At 39.5% G+C, this 17,763-nt stretch overlaps 1 protein-coding gene across 1 annotated transcript in view; it reads left to right on the forward strand.

Moving 5' to 3' along the window:
- Window positions 1–2,135: 2,135 nt before the first annotated feature.
- Window positions 2,136–17,763, forward strand: part of RIGI (RNA sensor RIG-I) — a 42,409-nt gene continuing 26,781 nt past the window's right edge. The window contains exons 1-7 of the mRNA XM_054582933.1: window positions 2,136–2,259; window positions 7,562–7,696; window positions 10,908–11,089; window positions 13,388–13,535; window positions 14,345–14,464; window positions 15,922–16,023; window positions 17,541–17,694. Coding sequence (XP_054438908.1) covers window positions 2,154–2,259; window positions 7,562–7,696; window positions 10,908–11,089; window positions 13,388–13,535; window positions 14,345–14,464; window positions 15,922–16,023; window positions 17,541–17,694 — 947 coding nt within the window. The 5' untranslated portion in view covers window positions 2,136–2,153. The remainder of the gene's footprint in view (window positions 2,260–7,561; window positions 7,697–10,907; window positions 11,090–13,387; window positions 13,536–14,344; window positions 14,465–15,921; window positions 16,024–17,540; window positions 17,695–17,763) is intronic.

Genomic DNA, 17,763 nt, shown 5'->3' on the forward strand with positions numbered 1-17,763 from the left:
CATAAAGATTGGAAAGAAAAGTAAAAAACATGTCTTCACAAATGACATGATTATCTACCTAGCAAAATTTAAGCAATCTACTGAACAATTACTAGACTCAATAAGTTAATTTAGTAATGTTGCATACATAAGGTTAAAAAACAAATAAACAAAAAGAGCCCTTGTATTTTTATATTCTAGCAACAATTTGAAAATGAAACTTTAGAAACAATTCCATTTAGAATAGCATCAAAGAACTTAAAATAGTTAAGAAAAAAAAATTTTTAAGATTTTTATTTATTTATTTTTAGAGAGGAGAAGGGAGGTAGAAAGAGAGGGAAAGAAACATCAATGTGTGATTGCAACTTGTGCACCTCTTGCTGGGGACCTGGCCTGCAACCCAGACATGTGTCCTACACTGGAAATTAAACCGGCAACCCTTTGGTTTGCAGGCTGGCACTCAATCCACTGAGCCACACCGGCTAGGGAAAAACGAAAATAACATATATAAGACCTGTACTCAAAACCAAAATAATGCTGAGAGAAGTTAAAACAAATAAAAATAAATTCATGGGTTAGAATTCAATATTGTTAAGATGTCAGTTCTCCCCAAGTTCATCTATAGGTTCAGTGCAGCCTTGATCAAAATCCCAGTTACCTGTCTGTGTGTTGGGTTGGGGAAGGACAGGGCGGGGGATGGGGAGGGACTGAGGAGTTGGTTCTTACACCATAGCAAAATGCAAAGATTCTGGAATAGCCAATGTAATTTTTACAAAGAATAATAAAGCAGCATCAGCAAATAGATAAATGGAACTGGGTAGAATTAAAAATAGACCTGCATACATACAGTCGATTGATTTTTGACAAAGGTGCCAAGGCTATTCAGTGGGAGAAGGAAAAATTTTCAACAAAAGAAACACTTTGTGCTTCTTTAGAATGATTGGAAGTATGGGGAAAAATGAAACACTGACTGCTATCTCACACCACAACAAAATTAATTTGAGATTATCATAGACCTAAATGTAAAAGGTAAAAACACTAAGACTCTAAGACTCTAAAAGAAAACAAGAATACCTTAAAGACCTAGGAGTAGGCCAAGATTTATTTGAGGATACAAGAAGCACTAAACAAAAGACACAACTGATAAATTAGATTTCACTAAAATTAACTTGCTCAAAACACCTTTAAGAAAATGAAACGGTAAGTCAAAGACTGAGAGAGGACATTTGGGATACATGTATTTGAAAACGGACTTGTGTCCAGAATAAATAAATAACTTGTAAATCCTTAATACAAACGAAAACCACTCAGGCAAAAGACTGGAGCAAATTCTTCACACACACACACAAAGATATATGTGACCAATAAGTACATGCGAATGTCCTCCACATTAATTGTTGAGAAATTAAAATTAAAACCACAGCACACCATTTTACACCAACCAAGATAGCAAACGAACAAAAAAACCTGACTAGTGTGTGTATTTACTGAATGTGTATCTACTGGAGGTCTCTTTCATTACCGGCAGGAATGCAAATGGTGAGGCCATTTTGGAAAACAGGTGGCAGTTTCCTGTAAAGTTAAAACATACACTTACCCACACAACCCAGAGGAGGTGGTTCCAATAAAAGTTTTTCAAAGCTCAGGACTGAACACTTCAAATCTATGCACTTTATTGAACCTACACTTCCAGAGGTGTGCAACCCACGGCCCAACACAGGTAAATTTACTTAAAACATTATGAGACTTGTGTGTGTGTGGTGTGACTACGTGTCACAACGTATTTAATGTGTGGCCCCAGACAACTCTTCTTCCAGTGTGGCGCAGGGACGCCAAAAGGTTGGACACCTGTGCTATACCAGCAAAACAAATAATAATAAGGTAAACTGAAAATCAGAAAAGCAATTCCCAGGGATCCCCTTCGGTCGGGCTGGGTCCACGAGCGCCCACAGGTGGGAAAAGCAGGGGGCCAGTGAGGAAACTGCGGGGGAGGGTTGGCACCGGGAGGCTGCGTTCTGCAGTAGCCCTGCCTCCTCTCAGCTAGTTGCAGTTTCGATTTTCCGTTTACAATTAGGATTTCCCCGGCAGCTCTGCCTCCCTCCTGGCTCGCTGCCGGCTTTAAAAGGAGCAGAGCTCAGGCGAAGCGGGACTTCGCCTGGAGCCGAGCTGCCGACATGACGGCCGAGGAGCGGAAAAACCTGCAGGCCTTCGGGAACTATGTCACGAAGATTCTGGACCCGACATACATCCTGGGCTACATGGCCCCCTGGTTTAAGGAGGGTGAGTGGTCCCCAGCGGCGCCCACCCCTTGGAGTAGGAAAACAATTCGGGAGGGTGTTTTTCTTTTGCTTCCCCCCGCCCCCCCTTCTTTTAATCAATAGGCAGCCTGCTGGGAACGCGGAGTGTGTGGCAACATCCCCCACAACATTTTAGATTGGAGATTGTTAGACTTTGAGTGTGACCTTGGGGCCGCGGGGTGGGGAAACCGACTCCCACCCAGGTGAAATGACTTTCTTAGGGGTGCACATCTATTTAGTTCAAAGCTGAAGAAACAAGTCACTGGCCATTTCATTGATTTCTACTAAGAGTTACGTTTACTGGGTGTTCAGTTTTGTGCTGACATCAGAGATTCTGAAATAAGATACAAGTCCTGCTTTAAGACACTTTATAGCTCAAGGCTTTGGGGGTGGGACAGTAGTACACAAATGATTAGGAAACACTGTCAGAGCTACAAAGAAGTTGATGCTTACCCCTCCTGTCACTTCCAAAAAGCTGGAAACTTGAGAGGGGCAAGACTTGGACTAAATGGCTTTAGGCTTCCATTCAGGTGTTTCCAGCTTTGGAGACACTTGATGATGGATAATGGTCATTTTGTACATTTGTATTCAAGTGTTTTGTGCGTGGGAGGTGAGGGGAGGCTTTGGGGAAAGAGAAAGGAGGTGGTGCCTGGAGGGAATTGAGATGAGAAAGTGGGTCTGGCAGTTCCTTTTCAGACTCCAAGTGCCTAAATATCTTTACTGATGTGAGGCAGTTTTTCGAAATCACATTAAAGCAGATGGAGTGACTTTTCTGCTAATTGTTCTGCAAAACCAAACCACAGGCCGTGGAATGAGTGAGAACACCACCAACAGTAGGCCTCCACTTTCTAGCTGTGCTTGGAGTAAAGCAACAAAATGCCATCCTAATGACCACAGAGTAGCTTCTGGCCCTAAAGACTGTAAGCCCCAGCAAGATATTCTTTTTAGATTTCTCTGGAATGAGTGAAACACTAACAAACTGGTGTGAATTCTATTTTTTTTTCACACACATGTATTGATTCAATAAACAAGCAACTCATATGTGTCAGGCATTATGCTAACATTGGAAATAATTTACCTATGTTACTGCACATATTACTTAATAGAAAGCATCACATTAGTACTGAGGAATTAGTGGTGAACACGATAGAAATGGTCCCTGGTTTAACAGAGATTAGAGAGCATGTGTGAAGGCAGGCAACTAAATAAACAATAGATAATAAAGTGTGGCAATTAAACCTGAAAAGCCAGCATTTGTGCTGCCTGTCACCTACCAGACCCAATAAGCAGAGACAGGGATTGAATCTTCATGGGTACTTTATTCAGATGGCAGGCGATCTGTGAAGACGGTGGGTTTGTACCCTAACAAACTGTCTTAAATTCCATTTTAAACTGACCCATTTTATAAGGAGAAGAAAAGTGTAGGTGAGGGGTCTGGAATTCAAGGGAAAAAAGTGTAGGTAAGGGTTTTGGCATTCAGGAAAGAGGTTAATCAGATAAAACCTTGCTTTTAAAAACTTTGAAAACTTCTTGCCAGCCCCTTCTCCCTGCAAGGTTTCTTTTGAGAAATCAGATGACAGTCGTATGGGCATTCCTTTGTAGGTAACTGTCTCCTTTTCTCTTACTGCTTCTAAGATTCTCTCCTTATCTTTAATTTTGGGTGATGTAAGTATGATGTGCCATGGTGTGTGCTTCCTTGGGTCCAACTTCTTTGGGAGTCTGAGCTTCCTGGATCTCCTGAAAGTCTGTTTCCTTGGCCAGATTGGGGAAGTTCTCCTTCATTATTTTTTCAAATAAGATTTCACTTTCTTGCTCTTCCTCTTCTCCTCCTGGTACCCATATGATTCGGAGGTTGTAATGTTTGAAGTTGTCCCAGAGGTTCCTAAGCTTCCTCATATTTTTGAATTCTTGTTTCTTCATTCTGTTCTGGTTGAATGTTTATCTCTTCCTTCTGCTCCAGATCGTTGATTTGAGTCCTGGTTTCACTGTTGGTTCCCTTCACTGTTGGTTCCCTGTATATCTTTCTTTATTTCACTTTTCATGGCCTTCACTTTTTCCTCCATTTTGCGACCATATGCAACCATTTCTGTGAGCATTCTGATTACCAGTGTTTTTGTACTGTGCATCTGACAGGTTGGCTATCTGCTTATAGTTTAGCTCTAGTTTTGGAGCTTTGATCTGTTCCTTCATTTCAGCCATATTTCTTGGTCTCAGTTCACCTGTTAGGTTGGGAGGGGCAGAATCTTAGGTATTCACCAGGGCGGGGCAACCCAGGTCACTGTGTTGTGGTGCTGTCTGCAGGGGAGGAGCAATGCCACTTGCTTGGCTTGGCTGGCTTTCAGTTACTTCCCCCGCTACCCACAAGCAAAGTGGGCCCTTCTGGTGCTGATTCCCGAGTGGATGGGTTTGTGTACGTTCTAGGACCCGGTGGGTCTCTCTAGTGGACTCTCCTGTGGGGCTGGGAGTTTCTCCCACTGCCACATCCCCCACAGATGTTTATAGCTAGAGGTTTTGAGGCTTTCTTTTCATTACGTTTTCCATTGACTGCATCCATGGTACTGTCTGATATTTTAATACTTAAGAAACAAGACATTAAAGATGTGTGTGTTTGTGTCATGTGGCCCAGCAATTCTTCTTTGAGGTATTTACCAAATATTGTATGAAAGTGTAGAGAACAAACTATTTTCTACTCTCAAGGTTCTCCTGTCTGGCCTGGGTTCAGTTTCATATTCTGTCCATACAGTCAACACCTTGCTCTCTCAAGGCTGCATCTTTGAAAATTATTATTTTCTTTTTCAATGTTAATGGTACCATAGAGGTACCTCACCAGAGGCAACTTTTGTCATTTAGTTGGTTTCTATCATTCCTGTTCATTTCTTTATACTTTATCACATACACACAAATCCATGAACTTTTTGCTTTCTCCCCATGTTTCTGTTTTCTATTAGATTGATAAAGTTTCTCTATGTCCTTTTTTTTTGTTTTTTTCTTGGCTGATTTAGATGTTCTGGGTTCTGTTGGTTAACTTTAATTGTGACAAGTACATTCTATCAGGGTTCAGTCAGACAGTAGAGACACTAATGAGTGTTATGGCTGCATGTACACTGACTCTTTTTTTTCGCCCTCATTAGAAGGCAGTGAGAGCTTATCCATATCCTAGGCCCATGCATTCCCGTGTGCACACACACAGATATACCAATGTGTTTAAATTTCATTAGCAGTATCCTGCATGTCCTTTACTATGATTCTTCTCTCCATGGTCTGGATATTGGGAAAGGAGTATTGGAACACATTTCTTCTGGAGAGCTTGCAAAGTCACTGGGGTTCTGCACGGCTTTACCTAGGTTGTGCAGGATGTTTCAGGGTAGACCTGGGTGTGGGCTACAGATTTTTCGCAATATACCTTTGGAGTTAAATGCTAACCCTATATGCTGGAGGGGCACTGGGGGAGCAGCCTTCTGAATGTTTATCCATTCGTTTAGTAACATTTTCTGGACACATTCATGAGCCAGGCACATGTTGATGCTTAGAGTATAAAGATGAGACAAGGATGAACCGTGGCTGGTGTGGCTCAGTGGATTGAGCACCAGCCTGTGAACCAAAGGGTTGCTGGTTCGATTCCCAGTGTAGGGCACATGTCTGGGTTGCAGGCCAGGTCCCCAGCAGGGGGCACATGAAATGCAACCACACATTGATATTTCTCTCCCTCTTTCTCCCTCTCCTCCTCTCTCTAAAAATAACTAAATAAAATCTTTAAAAAAAAAGAGAGAGACAAAGATGATTACAACATGCCCATGCTCATACATTACCATGCTCATAGTCTACGGGAGAAGACAGACCCTCAAACAATCACTGAATACTCTGCAGTGTCAGCGCTCTTGTCAAAGGCATATGAACAAACTGAGAAAGCACAAAAGAGAACAAGAAATTTTACTTCGGGAAGCTGAAGGTAGCACATGTGCTGTGTACACGGATGAACCTTGAAAACAGTATGCTCAGTGGAAGAACCCAGTCACAAAGCCTCCATATTGCATGATACCATTCATGTGAAATGTCCAAAGTAAGCAAACCCTTAGAGACCTAAGTAGACTATTGGGTGCCTGAGGCTAAGGAGACAATAAATGGGAAGTGACTGCTAGTGAGTACAAAATTTCTTTGTACAGTAATGGAAATGGACTAAAATTAGTGGTGATAGTTTCGCAACTCTCAAAAACCATTGAATTTTACACTTTAAAAGGGCAAATTTTATCATTGCTAAGATGGAGAAGGAAAGCACTCCTTCCTTTCATTCAACATACCTTTGTTGAGGGTCTGCTACCTGCTATGTTCTCTTCTAATCTTAGAGAATGCAGTGGTTAACCACCTAGACACCTGGGTTGCCCCTTTGGGATTTACATTCCACTGACATTGGGAAAAAAGTGGAAAATTACCAATGTCAGGTCATATGAAGGCAATGGTTTGGTTACCAGCTCAGACTTGGGGTTAGTGAACCAAGTCAGTATGATGCCTGCAGGTTGGTGAATAGTTTTCTGCTACCTGGCCTCACTGTGTTTCTGTTTAGCTCCTCTTGCTTTCTTTTTTCTGCCATATTAACTACTGTCTTAGCAAAACCCTGGCAAAAGGACCATGAAAATATCTCTGTTTATTTCTAACTCTGCTTGCTGAGCTACTCTAATCGTTACTGTTACCACGGAGTGGTCCTATCCTCACGATCGTAGTCCTGCAGTTAATTCAGACTTAATTAAGAGACTGTTAAAATGTTGGAGGAAGCCTTTATTCTTCCATCTAATCCAGTGCTACCATGTTTACTGCCTTGTGGGAGACTTTTTCATAGATCTTTAAGAAACTTCTCTTCCTAATAATTTTTTCAATTGTTCAACAATTTCAATATGGCTTCTTCTATATATCCTTGGTTATAGGACTTCCTTCAGCTAGACTAAAGGTGATTCTCCGTACTGGTTATTCTGTATTTTAGTTGTAATTTTGATGTGGTCACGGGAGGAGGCGAGCACAGGTTTACTTGCCCTACCATCTTTTCTTTAGGACTGCCCTCGAGTGTGCTCCCAGACTTCCATGCCAAAGTAGGAGAATTTTCCGAGAGGATGAGAGGGCGGGTTGATGAAGACTGGGCAGAGAATTTGCTGCCTTCCTGTAGTTCTTTCTATTGCTGTGATCTGTTACACTTTCCATCCCCATTTGAGAAGTCTTGACAGCCCTTTTCAGGTTTTTCTTCCAGTAATTAGTGGTTCTACAGTTTAATGAGTCACTCTTGCTTCTCTTTGCAGGTGAGATGCAGTATATTCAGGCTGCGAAAAACAACAAGGGTGTGATGGAGGCTGCCTCACTTTTTCTCAAGCTCCTGTTGGAGCTCCAGGAGGAAGGCTGGTTCCGTGCCTTTCTGGATGCTCTTCACCATGCAGGTTAGTTCATTCTTTTTACTCAGAAATCAGAGGATATTGCCTGACTGTTTCAGAATGCTGTAAAAGGGAAATCCTATTAATTTTGAGGTATCCACATACAGGTCATGTCTTTTAATCTGAGGCAAGGTAAAGACTACTTTCAGGCAAATAATTTAATTGTCTACCTGAACTAGCCAAAGGAATCTAGAGAGTGTTGTAACTAATGGGAGAGTTAGCAAATTTATTGAATATAAAATCAGTATACAAAAGTTATTTGCATTTTCACTCACTGAAAACAAATAGAAAATCTAACCTAAAATGAAATATCATTTATAATAGTAACAAAAGTTAGCACGTATTTAGGAATGAACCTAGCAAAAGATGTGTAAAGTCTGAATGGAGAATATGATAAAATGTTACTGAAGGGTATTAAAGAAGTCTTATCTAAGTGGTGATATATACCCATGCACATGGGGAGGAAGACGTGATAACAGAAATGTCATCCCTCCCTACATTGATCCGTACATTGATCTGTACATTGATAGTAATAATCTCAAAAAGCATTGATCCTACATGCTTTTTTCATGAGTTTGACAAGCTGATTCTAAAATGTATATGGAAGAATTAAGACCCAAGAATAGTCAGGAATTCCCTAAAGAAGAATTAAGTAAGCTGGGGTATTCTCTTCTAGATACCAGATTTATTGTAAAGCCATAGACATTGAGACAGTGTAATTTTGGTTTTAGAATTGATCAGCTGACCAATGAAATATAATAGAGAACCTTTAGTTAGGCTTCTGTATTTATAGAAACCTGTTACATTTTAGATCTCTGGGAAAGGAGGACCACTAGGAAGGGAGGGGCATTTTGATAAATTGCATTGGGCCATTATAAACAAGATAACCTAAAGAGGATAATGTTAAAAACCAAACAAAACCCAACTTTCACATCCTTGTGGATACAAATAAATTTGCATTCCTTACCTCATATATATACACACAGTCTGACTTCAGAAGAATTAAATACTTAATTCTAAAAGGTAAAATTTTAACAATTTTAAAAAAGAATATAGATTTATATTTTTATGACCTAGGGTTATGGCTGGATTTATGAAACAATATTCAAGCATTAACCATAAAAGGCTGATAAATTTCATGACATTAATATTAAGAAAATCTGTTTGTCAAACACACTATTTAGAAAGTAAAAAAACAAGTCAAGACTGAGAGGATATTTGCAAAATTTATAATGATCAAAGAATTAGTATATAGAATATATTAAAAAGGCTTTAAAATCAATTAGAAGAAGAAAGAAAACATCCACAGGGCAGGAGATATGAACTGACAATTTAAATAATAGGAGGCATGAAAGGCTAATAAATATATGAAAAGATGCTTAGCCCTAATAACAATTAGGTAATTGTATATTAGGAACACAATGAGATAGCTGCTGGATAGCAAAACTTAAGAATTCCAACAGTGTTAAGGCTTGAAGAGAATATTTAATAATGGGTACTCTTAAGTATCAGCTGACAGAGTGTAACTTGATACAATTATTTTGAAAAAACAATTTGGCATCATCTTGTGCAGTTTACCTCTCATGTATCCTTCTATTCAACAGTCAACAGTCTTAAGTGTGTACCCTTGAAAAATTCTTACACATATATTCCAGACTTCATGCAAGAATGTTCAGAGTATAATTGTATTAACAAAAACAGGCATGCAAACGAAACTAAGCCACCCAATATCCTTAAAGAGGAAAATGGATAAATAAATTTTAAAATATTCACTCAATGGTTCATTATACTGCAATGAAAGGGTATGGGCAAAGCTACAGACAACAACACAGGTAAAGCTTAGTAATGTAATATTAAACTTTTTTAAAAGTTAGAGAAAATTACATTTAATAGAATATAAAGTTTCAAGCGAACTAAACAAAACATATTGTTTAGATAATCAAACATGTTATGCCACTATTCAAAAAAATCCAGGGAGACATGGACAACAGTGTGGTGATTGCGGAGAGTGAGGGGCGTAAGGGAACTGACTAAAAGGTAATGTAAAAAAAATACAATAAAGATTAAATAAAAAACAAAATAAAAAATAAAAAAACACAAAAAAAATCAAGGGAGTGATAGATACGTCCAATGCCGGATAGGGTATATTTGCAGGGAGATAGAAGGGTAGGAATAAGGAGATACACAACCACAAATGTACTGGAATATTCTAGTTCTTAAGTTGGGAAATGCAATGGGTTCACATGTGTTCATACTGCTGTTCTGTTATTTATGTCCTGATGAAGAGTGTTGGCCTTAAAGTCAGACAATCCTGGTAATTCTATTAGAGAACCTTAGAGTGAAGCATTCTTGAATTATTACAGTTGGAAACTTTTTTCCATCTCAAATTTCTATTATACATAATTTAGTTTTGTTTTTTTTTTTCCCTTGGAATAATACAGAAGGTAAGTTTCTGAGGAGGCAGAAATTAAGATTATATTTCTTTTTGTCTTCTTTGCTGCTTTGCATTAACAAGATACTTAACATGATGATTTGACTCACAGAAAGATAAATCAGGGGTTGTAAGTGAAGTCCATGGATGCACTTTGGAAGGAAGATTTAACACTTATCCTTAGTACTTTCTCCTAAGAGATGATAAATATTGTTAGAGGGCCTAAAATGAATATTGAGTTTTCTTTTCGAAAAACTCATTAATAACTAAGGTATTTACAGATATTTTTTGAGTTCTCTCTATGTACTCAAACATGATTCCTATGATAGTAATAATCTCAAAGTATTTTTGTTAATGCAGGACTTTCAAACTGGGGAGCTGCTTAAGTGTTCATGAATTTCCAGAAAAACCCCCACCTGGTGGACCAGCAGATTCGGACATACCTGCTGTCTATTACTCACATTACCGGGGAGTGCGCTGATGGCGCCCGTGGGTGTGAGAGAGATTGCACACCTCTGTGTCGGAGGCACGTGTCTATAGGTGACGCTAAATTACATTCCCTCAGAGTAAAGAAAAGGTCATGAAGCGGTCACAGGACAGGACGCCACTCCCAAAAGGTTACAAAGTGGAAGTTATAATCTCTTTCCAAAACAATACACAGTTCTTCTGGCCAGCGGCCATCTGACCAGCCATCAGTTACGGAGAGGAGAAGGACCATGTAGTGATCCTACAATTTTAAGTTGGTCTCACAAAAACAACCAATTCTTTTTTTTTTTTTTTTTTTAGGTTATTCCGGACTTTATGAAGCTATCGAAAGTTGGGATTTCCAAAAAATTGAAAAGTTGGAGGAGTATAGATTGCTTTTAAGGCGTCTGGAACCAGAATTTAAAACCAGAATTAATCCAAACGATATTCTTCCTGAAATATCTGAATGTTTAATTGATCAGGAATGTGAAGAAATTATACAGGTAATTTAATTAAAATAAAATTCTGCAACTGTTATAAAAATGTTTATTGTTTACCAAAACCAGTAAACCTCTTATCAAATGCTGACAACTGTTATAAAAATATTTATTGTTTACCAAAACCAGTGGACCTCCTATCAGATGCTGACAACTGTTATAAAAACATTTATTGTTTACTAAAATAAAATTTTGAATTTGGGGGAAATAATTTGAACATGGAAAATATTTTCTGTTTTCTATACTGTTTTAGACCTAAGAAAGATCACTGAAATCCACAAAAGTCCTCAAATCTAAGGTATGATTAGCTGGAATAATACTTTTAATTGTGAACTTGAAACCAGGGGCAGCCGAGCCTGGAGCTTGCGCTGCCTGTCACCACTCAGCTAAAAAGCTGAGACAGCAGTTGTGCTTTTATTAATATCAGGGGCCAGTATTCTGAGAAGCTAGCCAGTTAAAACCCTAACATCTAGGTAAGGTGACTTACCTGAAGCTTTCAGAAGCAAGTTTATAAAGGGGAAAATAGGAATTTGGGAGGGGGAAATTCCTAGGAGCAGTGTAAATGTGCCGTTTCTCTTGGGAGGGGGGGCTGAAAGGGGAGCCCTGGAGCTTCTTCCCGAGCTGGCTCCGTTGTTAGGTGTTATCTTTCTGCATTAGAATTCCTCTTCCTTTCTTCCCCAGAAGCCTTTGGTTTCTGGACCAGGAGGTTCTGTGTTCTCTGGTTAGGAAGATAGGGCCTTGAGCTCAACTGTTTGGCCTTGTTTAATTTTCTGTCTCAGTTTCCCTATTTCACTTGCCGAGGAATTTTCCTAATTTCTTACTATTGAAACCAGAAAAGCTGGTGTTTGTGCTGCCTGTCACCTACCAGGCCCAATAAGCAGAGAAAGGGATTGAATCTTTAGGGGGCTTTATTTAGATGGCTGGAGATCTGAGAAGACAGCGCGTTTGTACCCTACCAGACTGTCTTGAATTCGTTTTAAAATGGCCTTTTTTATAAGGGGAAAATAAGTGTAGGTAAAGGGTTTGGAATTCAGGGAAAAGTTAATTGGATTAAAAAACAGCAGCACCCTTGCCCTGGGCGGTGGTCTTTGCTGTGCCCCAGGGAGGCCGGCATCTCCCCCTGGGGCACAATGGCTCGGATACCAGCTTGCTTGCCCGAGGCCTCCTGAGACACAAAGGCGGAACTGCCTGTGGTCTCCGGGGGTCAAGGTGGGTCACACCTTCAGTTCCTGAGACAAAGGCTTTTTACACTCATTGATTACTAAGCTTATTAGCTATTATCTGAAACTAAATTTTTTTCCAACATTTGAGCCCCCCATCACTATCCTGCCTCAAACAGTAATTTTTATGTCGTAAGTTTTTTTTTCAAGTTTGTCCTATTTTTATTTAAAATTTTATTATTTGTGAATAATATTTTATGCAAATTTAAATAAAATCAAACAGTTCAGAAAATAAAAAGGAAAACCATACTCTAGTAGTTAAATGTTCAGGCTCTGGACACAAATAAATTTTGTTAGAAGCTCAACCACTTATTAGTGGTGTGATCTTAGGAAAGTTACTTAGTTTCTCTAAGCCTCTGTTCATTCACATATAATATGGAAATAATCATAGTACCTCATTACTATATTTTTATGAAAATTAAATGAGATAATATATGTAAAATGCTTACATATGCTTGGCACATAATAAGTGCTCAACAGTTTTTAGTTAGGATTTATAATAGTCATGTAAGTCTCACTGCCATAAAAAAATTAATATTTGGTTTTATCCTTCCAAATATATCTCTATGCCAATATACCCATATTTTGAATGGCTGTTAAGTGGATTGTTTTCCTAATATTGCTGATAATGATTGGCTGTAAGATCTCAGAGAAGGTAAGAGTGCTTGCCTTGACATAGTAGTATAATATGTAGAGGAAAAGTACAAAGAAAAGGGTACCTCAAAAGACTGCGTTGGAAGGCCCTGACTGGTGTGGTTCAGTTGGTTGAGCATCCTTTTGCAAAATGAAGGCTCGCTGGTTCGATTTCTGGTCAGGGCATAGGCCTGGGTTGCAGGTTCAGTCCCTGGTTGGGGTGCATACAGTGTTTCTCTCTCACATTGATGTTTTTCTCCCTCTCTCTAAAAAATAAATAAATAAAATCTTAAAAAAAAAAAGATAGTGTTAGATGAGGCAAAAATGGTTACAAATAAGACCTATTGAACCGTGGTGTACAGTGATAGCACTTGAAGTATTTCTTCAATAAAAACTCATAAAAGGAAACCTTTGAAATAATTGATCAAACAACTACAATTGTCTTGCTTAGATTTGTTCCAACAAGGGGCAGATGGCAGGTGCAGAGAAAATGGTTGAATGCCTTGTCAGATCAGACAAGGAGAACTGGCCCAAATCTTTGAAACTTGCTTTGGAGAAAGATGAGAACAATTTCAAGGAACTGTGGATTACAGAGAAAGGTAGGCAAACCATTCTCATCCAGAATTAGTACAGCTGGTCCATAGGATTTGTGGAAGGCAGATTCTGAGCTCTCTGTCTGGGTTTAGATTATTAGAGAAATAGCTTGCAAATTCTAGAGTTAAAAAGGTTCAAAGCAGGATTCACCTGTTTCCACAGTAGACTGAAGATACACATTGCTTGGTTCTCTGCCTGGAAGCCGTCTGGACCTGAACCAGAACGGGACTGAAAAAAGAAGAATGCATTGGAATTAAGTAACTGAGCCATTATTTGGCTTCCTGAAGCTAACCTCAGAGCATTGGTTTAAAGGCTGAGTTTGGTAAACCCTCTGAGTGTCTGGCTTAGCTTTTCTCAGGCTTCTTTAGATCATAAGTTGTTCCAGAAATTGTCTGTATAAATACACATCTGATTTCTGGGGTTTTTTTGGCCAGACAAGGAATGGAAGACATAAATACTTGCTAAATTGTGCTTCCCTTCTTCAGTGGGCTTGAGAGTCACCTGGGGATCTTGTTTGAGTGCAGATTCTAATTCAGTTGAGCTCAAGATTCTGTGTTTTTAACAGGGTCTGGAAATTGTCTACGTTCCTCACTTTGCATAAGAAAGTTCAAAATAACATTGGAGTTCAAACTCCAAATTGAGATAGCAAACTCAAAAAGATTCTTTTAATTGTTTTAAAAGGTGTGGGGGATATTTGCAAGAAATCATAATGGAAGTTTAAAATTTTATATTACAAGTTCATTGTAAAGCTTTCACCATGAGGACTGGAATCAGATTATATCAAGATTCTGAGATGTTGTTTGATCTCATAAAGGTGCAACAGAGAATATGAAAGATCTTGAGGATGAGGAAATAGAAACTTCTGATGTACATATTTTCTACAAGGAAGAACCAGAATGCCAGAATCTTAATCAGAATTCATGTCCACCTTCAGGTACCCAGCGTTGATTTTTCTCTTCCACAATGGTGCTCTTTAAATATTTTGTGTGGGGACATGTTTCTAGTGCCAGAAGTCACAGCCTTATGGAAAGGCTTTTAAGGGAAAGTAAGAAAGAAAAGATAATTTACATTACGGTATTACTTCTTTCCTGTGATTAGCAACGTCATTCTCTGCCTTCCATAGCTAATGTCAGCGTCTTACTCCTCTTTTATCTTTTTGTTGGTCTTCTTTTATCATTAAGAAAGTATAGGCCTGTGTACCTTGAAAATAGAAAGTCTTCCCAGAAACTCAGTGTGTATGAAATGCTGCTTTCACAGACAGGATTCAAAAATAAGCCCGCTTTCTAAAGAAATACTTCTATCTGAGAGTCACTTGGTCAATATCCATTTAAGGTCCCAGGGCTGCAGTGTAAGTGGATGAAGTGTGTGCACAGCACATATGTACTTGCCTGAGAGGTTGAGTGGAGATTGAGATCCAGCCTGTGCTGTTTTGTCAAACAGTGCGTTGAGGGGCTGTGTCCTCCACAAGGGTGCTTTCACTAATTCATACAAAGGCCCTGGATGAGTTTGCTGTGCCCCAACATGTTACGGCCCATGTTATGGTTCTAGAAGCACATTTTCATGAGGAAACCAAAAAGCTACATTATAAGCCATAATAAAAAGTTATTTACTAAAGGGCATCAGGGGAGAAATTATGATTTACAATGAGTAGTATTAGAAGAAGGATGTGATTTGGGGATAACACCACAGGCAGCGAATTTACAGATTACTTCTGCAACTGAGTGATAGAAGTTCCTAGTCATTCCAGAATAAAATCAATGAATGTAAGTTGCTTTAAAATTTTCCAATATGTGAAAGTCCTTACGGAACTCTCTTAACCTTTTAGAAATTCTCTTTTTCTTTAAAATGGATAGATTGGATTCAATAGATGATTTTCAAGGTATTTATGCCTCTTAACATTCTATATGCTTAATCTGTTAGTGAGATAAAGCCTCTGACTGTTTTTTAAAACTTCTGGTTCTGTTGAGAGAAAAATACCATGTGAGAGCCTGTAGAATTACAAGGCATGGTTGCTCTTCAATAAGAGGTTGCTTTGGGAATTCAATATTTACAGTTTGTGTTTTTCAAAGATCTTGGAGGGATTTGTTGCTGTTTTGTCCCATGTAGCCTTTTCTTTAACTAGAGGCCATCTGTCTTGCCCTGAATTAAGCCATTCATTTTTTAATTTAATATTATTTTTCTTGCCTTCCTGCCATCAGTACTTACTTTGTCATTGAAAGAGAATCAGTGCAGAAGCTGGAATGGTTAAAGAGGAACAAGGATTCTAATTTTTTTTTACATGAGGCCTTCCTTGCTGGAGTCAGAATTCCTGTCTGTTTGACAATAGGTAGCTATTGCTTTGATTCCTCAGAGCAGTAACTATTTGGTAATTTTGTTTCTTTTGTGTTTCAGAAGTGTCTCATACTCACAGCCCACTGAAGCCAAGAAATTACCAACTAGAGCTGGCTTCTCCTGCTATAAAAGGGAAAAACACAATAATATGTGCTCCCACTGGTAAGCTGATTGCCATTAGTTATATGATCCGTTTCTCTGTTTGCTTCCCTTTTATTTTTTTTCCTTCTACTAAACACTGGGATGAAATGGGCAAGTTTTAGTTCTTTCCTTGTTCCATTTGTCTTTTGAGAAAACCATCTTATTAATATAGCCTTAAGGTATTTTAAAAGACACAAAGGAAAAGAAAAATGCTATCTTTAACTTGCTTCAGGCTCTGACAGTATATATTACCTAGGAAGTACCTTGATATTTTTTAGTCATGGTGTAAATTTTGCCATTGTTAACCCATCCACGTTACCAATTTACTAGTCCACCCAGTGGTTTTAGGAGAGCCAAAAATTATTACCTTTCCACAAAAATATTTTAGTATTGTAACCAAGCAAACAGGGGCCCATTTACGTGGCGCCATGCTGTATGACCCAACAATTAGTATCGGAAGAAACAGGGTATCTTTTTTTACAATATTTTAAACTTGGGGGGCACTTCTGCTCCGAGCCCTGCTCGCCCATGAGACCCAGCACTTCCCTTGCTCCCTACCAGGCTATAAGCCAAAACCAAGTCCAGCAGTTCCCCACCTCCTTATCTTAAGTTGGCTGCGCACAGTTCTCACCTCCTCCGGAAAGAACACTCATGGGTCTCTAAGTCGCCATCCTCTCGCAGCAGCTCTCTCTTCAGGATCTGTGGTACATTATGACCAGCCTCTGTGTTATAGTCCAGGAAAGCATGTACCGTGTTACACTGGATCATGGTAGAATCCAGGAAAGGCATAAGTCCCGAGAGTCCAGATAGAGTCCGGCATCAGTCAGTGTCTTGCAAGGCAGGGTCCTTGGTAGCTTTGGAGTCAGCTAGAGTGGGCACGATCACAGCAGCAGCATAACTGCTTTCTTACTAGCCCAGGCCACGTGGCTGAATCCCTAACTAAAGGCTGCATAGCTGCCTGCTCTTGGCTGCCTCTGACATGGCTGCTACATCATTCCTCCTATGGCAGACCAGCTTCTGCAGCCCGCATGGCTTCTGTCTCACTACTGGCAGCATAGCGGAATCTCTCTCTCTGCCCTCATGGCAGACCCACCTCCTTCTGCCCGCCCTTAGTTTAAATCCTGACGCAGAGCTTCCTACCTGACCTCCCATGTGGCTCCTCCCATAATGAGCTACATTTGCCAGTTTCCCGTATCATGTACACTCTCTTGGCCGCCACCTTTAGTCAGTGCAAGAGTGACTCAGTGGTACAGGAGGAACTGCCTTGCTGCCTCTCCAGCGGGCACTGTACAAACTCTGCCCCCCAAGTCACCAGGCACCTTAGGTTCTGAAAGGCATGTACCCATCTTTTGCCCCAGGTGATAAGCACAGCTATTAGCTAGCCAGCAGCTTGCCATTGTTATGAAAAGTATCTTAACTGCTGCATCATCTGCTCCTCCATCCCCCAACCAAGGGCCATGGGGGTCTTGAGGACCTCTCGGTAACTTGTTACAGTATGATATTAGTTATATGTTTTCTTTTTCTTCATATGTTAAAAGGTTGTGGAAAAACATTTGTTGCACTTCTTATATGTGAACATCATCTTAAAAAATTTCCGCAAGGACAAAAGGGGAAGGTTGTGTTTTTTGCTAATCAACTCCCAGTGTATGAACAGCAAAAATCTGTGTTCTTAAATCATTTTGAAAGACGTGGGTAGGTATAACAGTTGTTCCAACTTCTTTTTCTCTAGCTTTATGTAACTGATGTGCTTTCTGCTTTGTT

This window comes from Pteronotus mesoamericanus, unplaced genomic scaffold, assembly GCF_021234165.1.
Source record: "Pteronotus mesoamericanus isolate MK-2021 breed Mesoamerican mustached bat unplaced genomic scaffold, CSHL_Meso_final contig_73, whole genome shotgun sequence".
NCBI classification, from domain to species: Eukaryota; Metazoa; Chordata; class Mammalia; order Chiroptera; family Mormoopidae; genus Pteronotus; species Pteronotus mesoamericanus.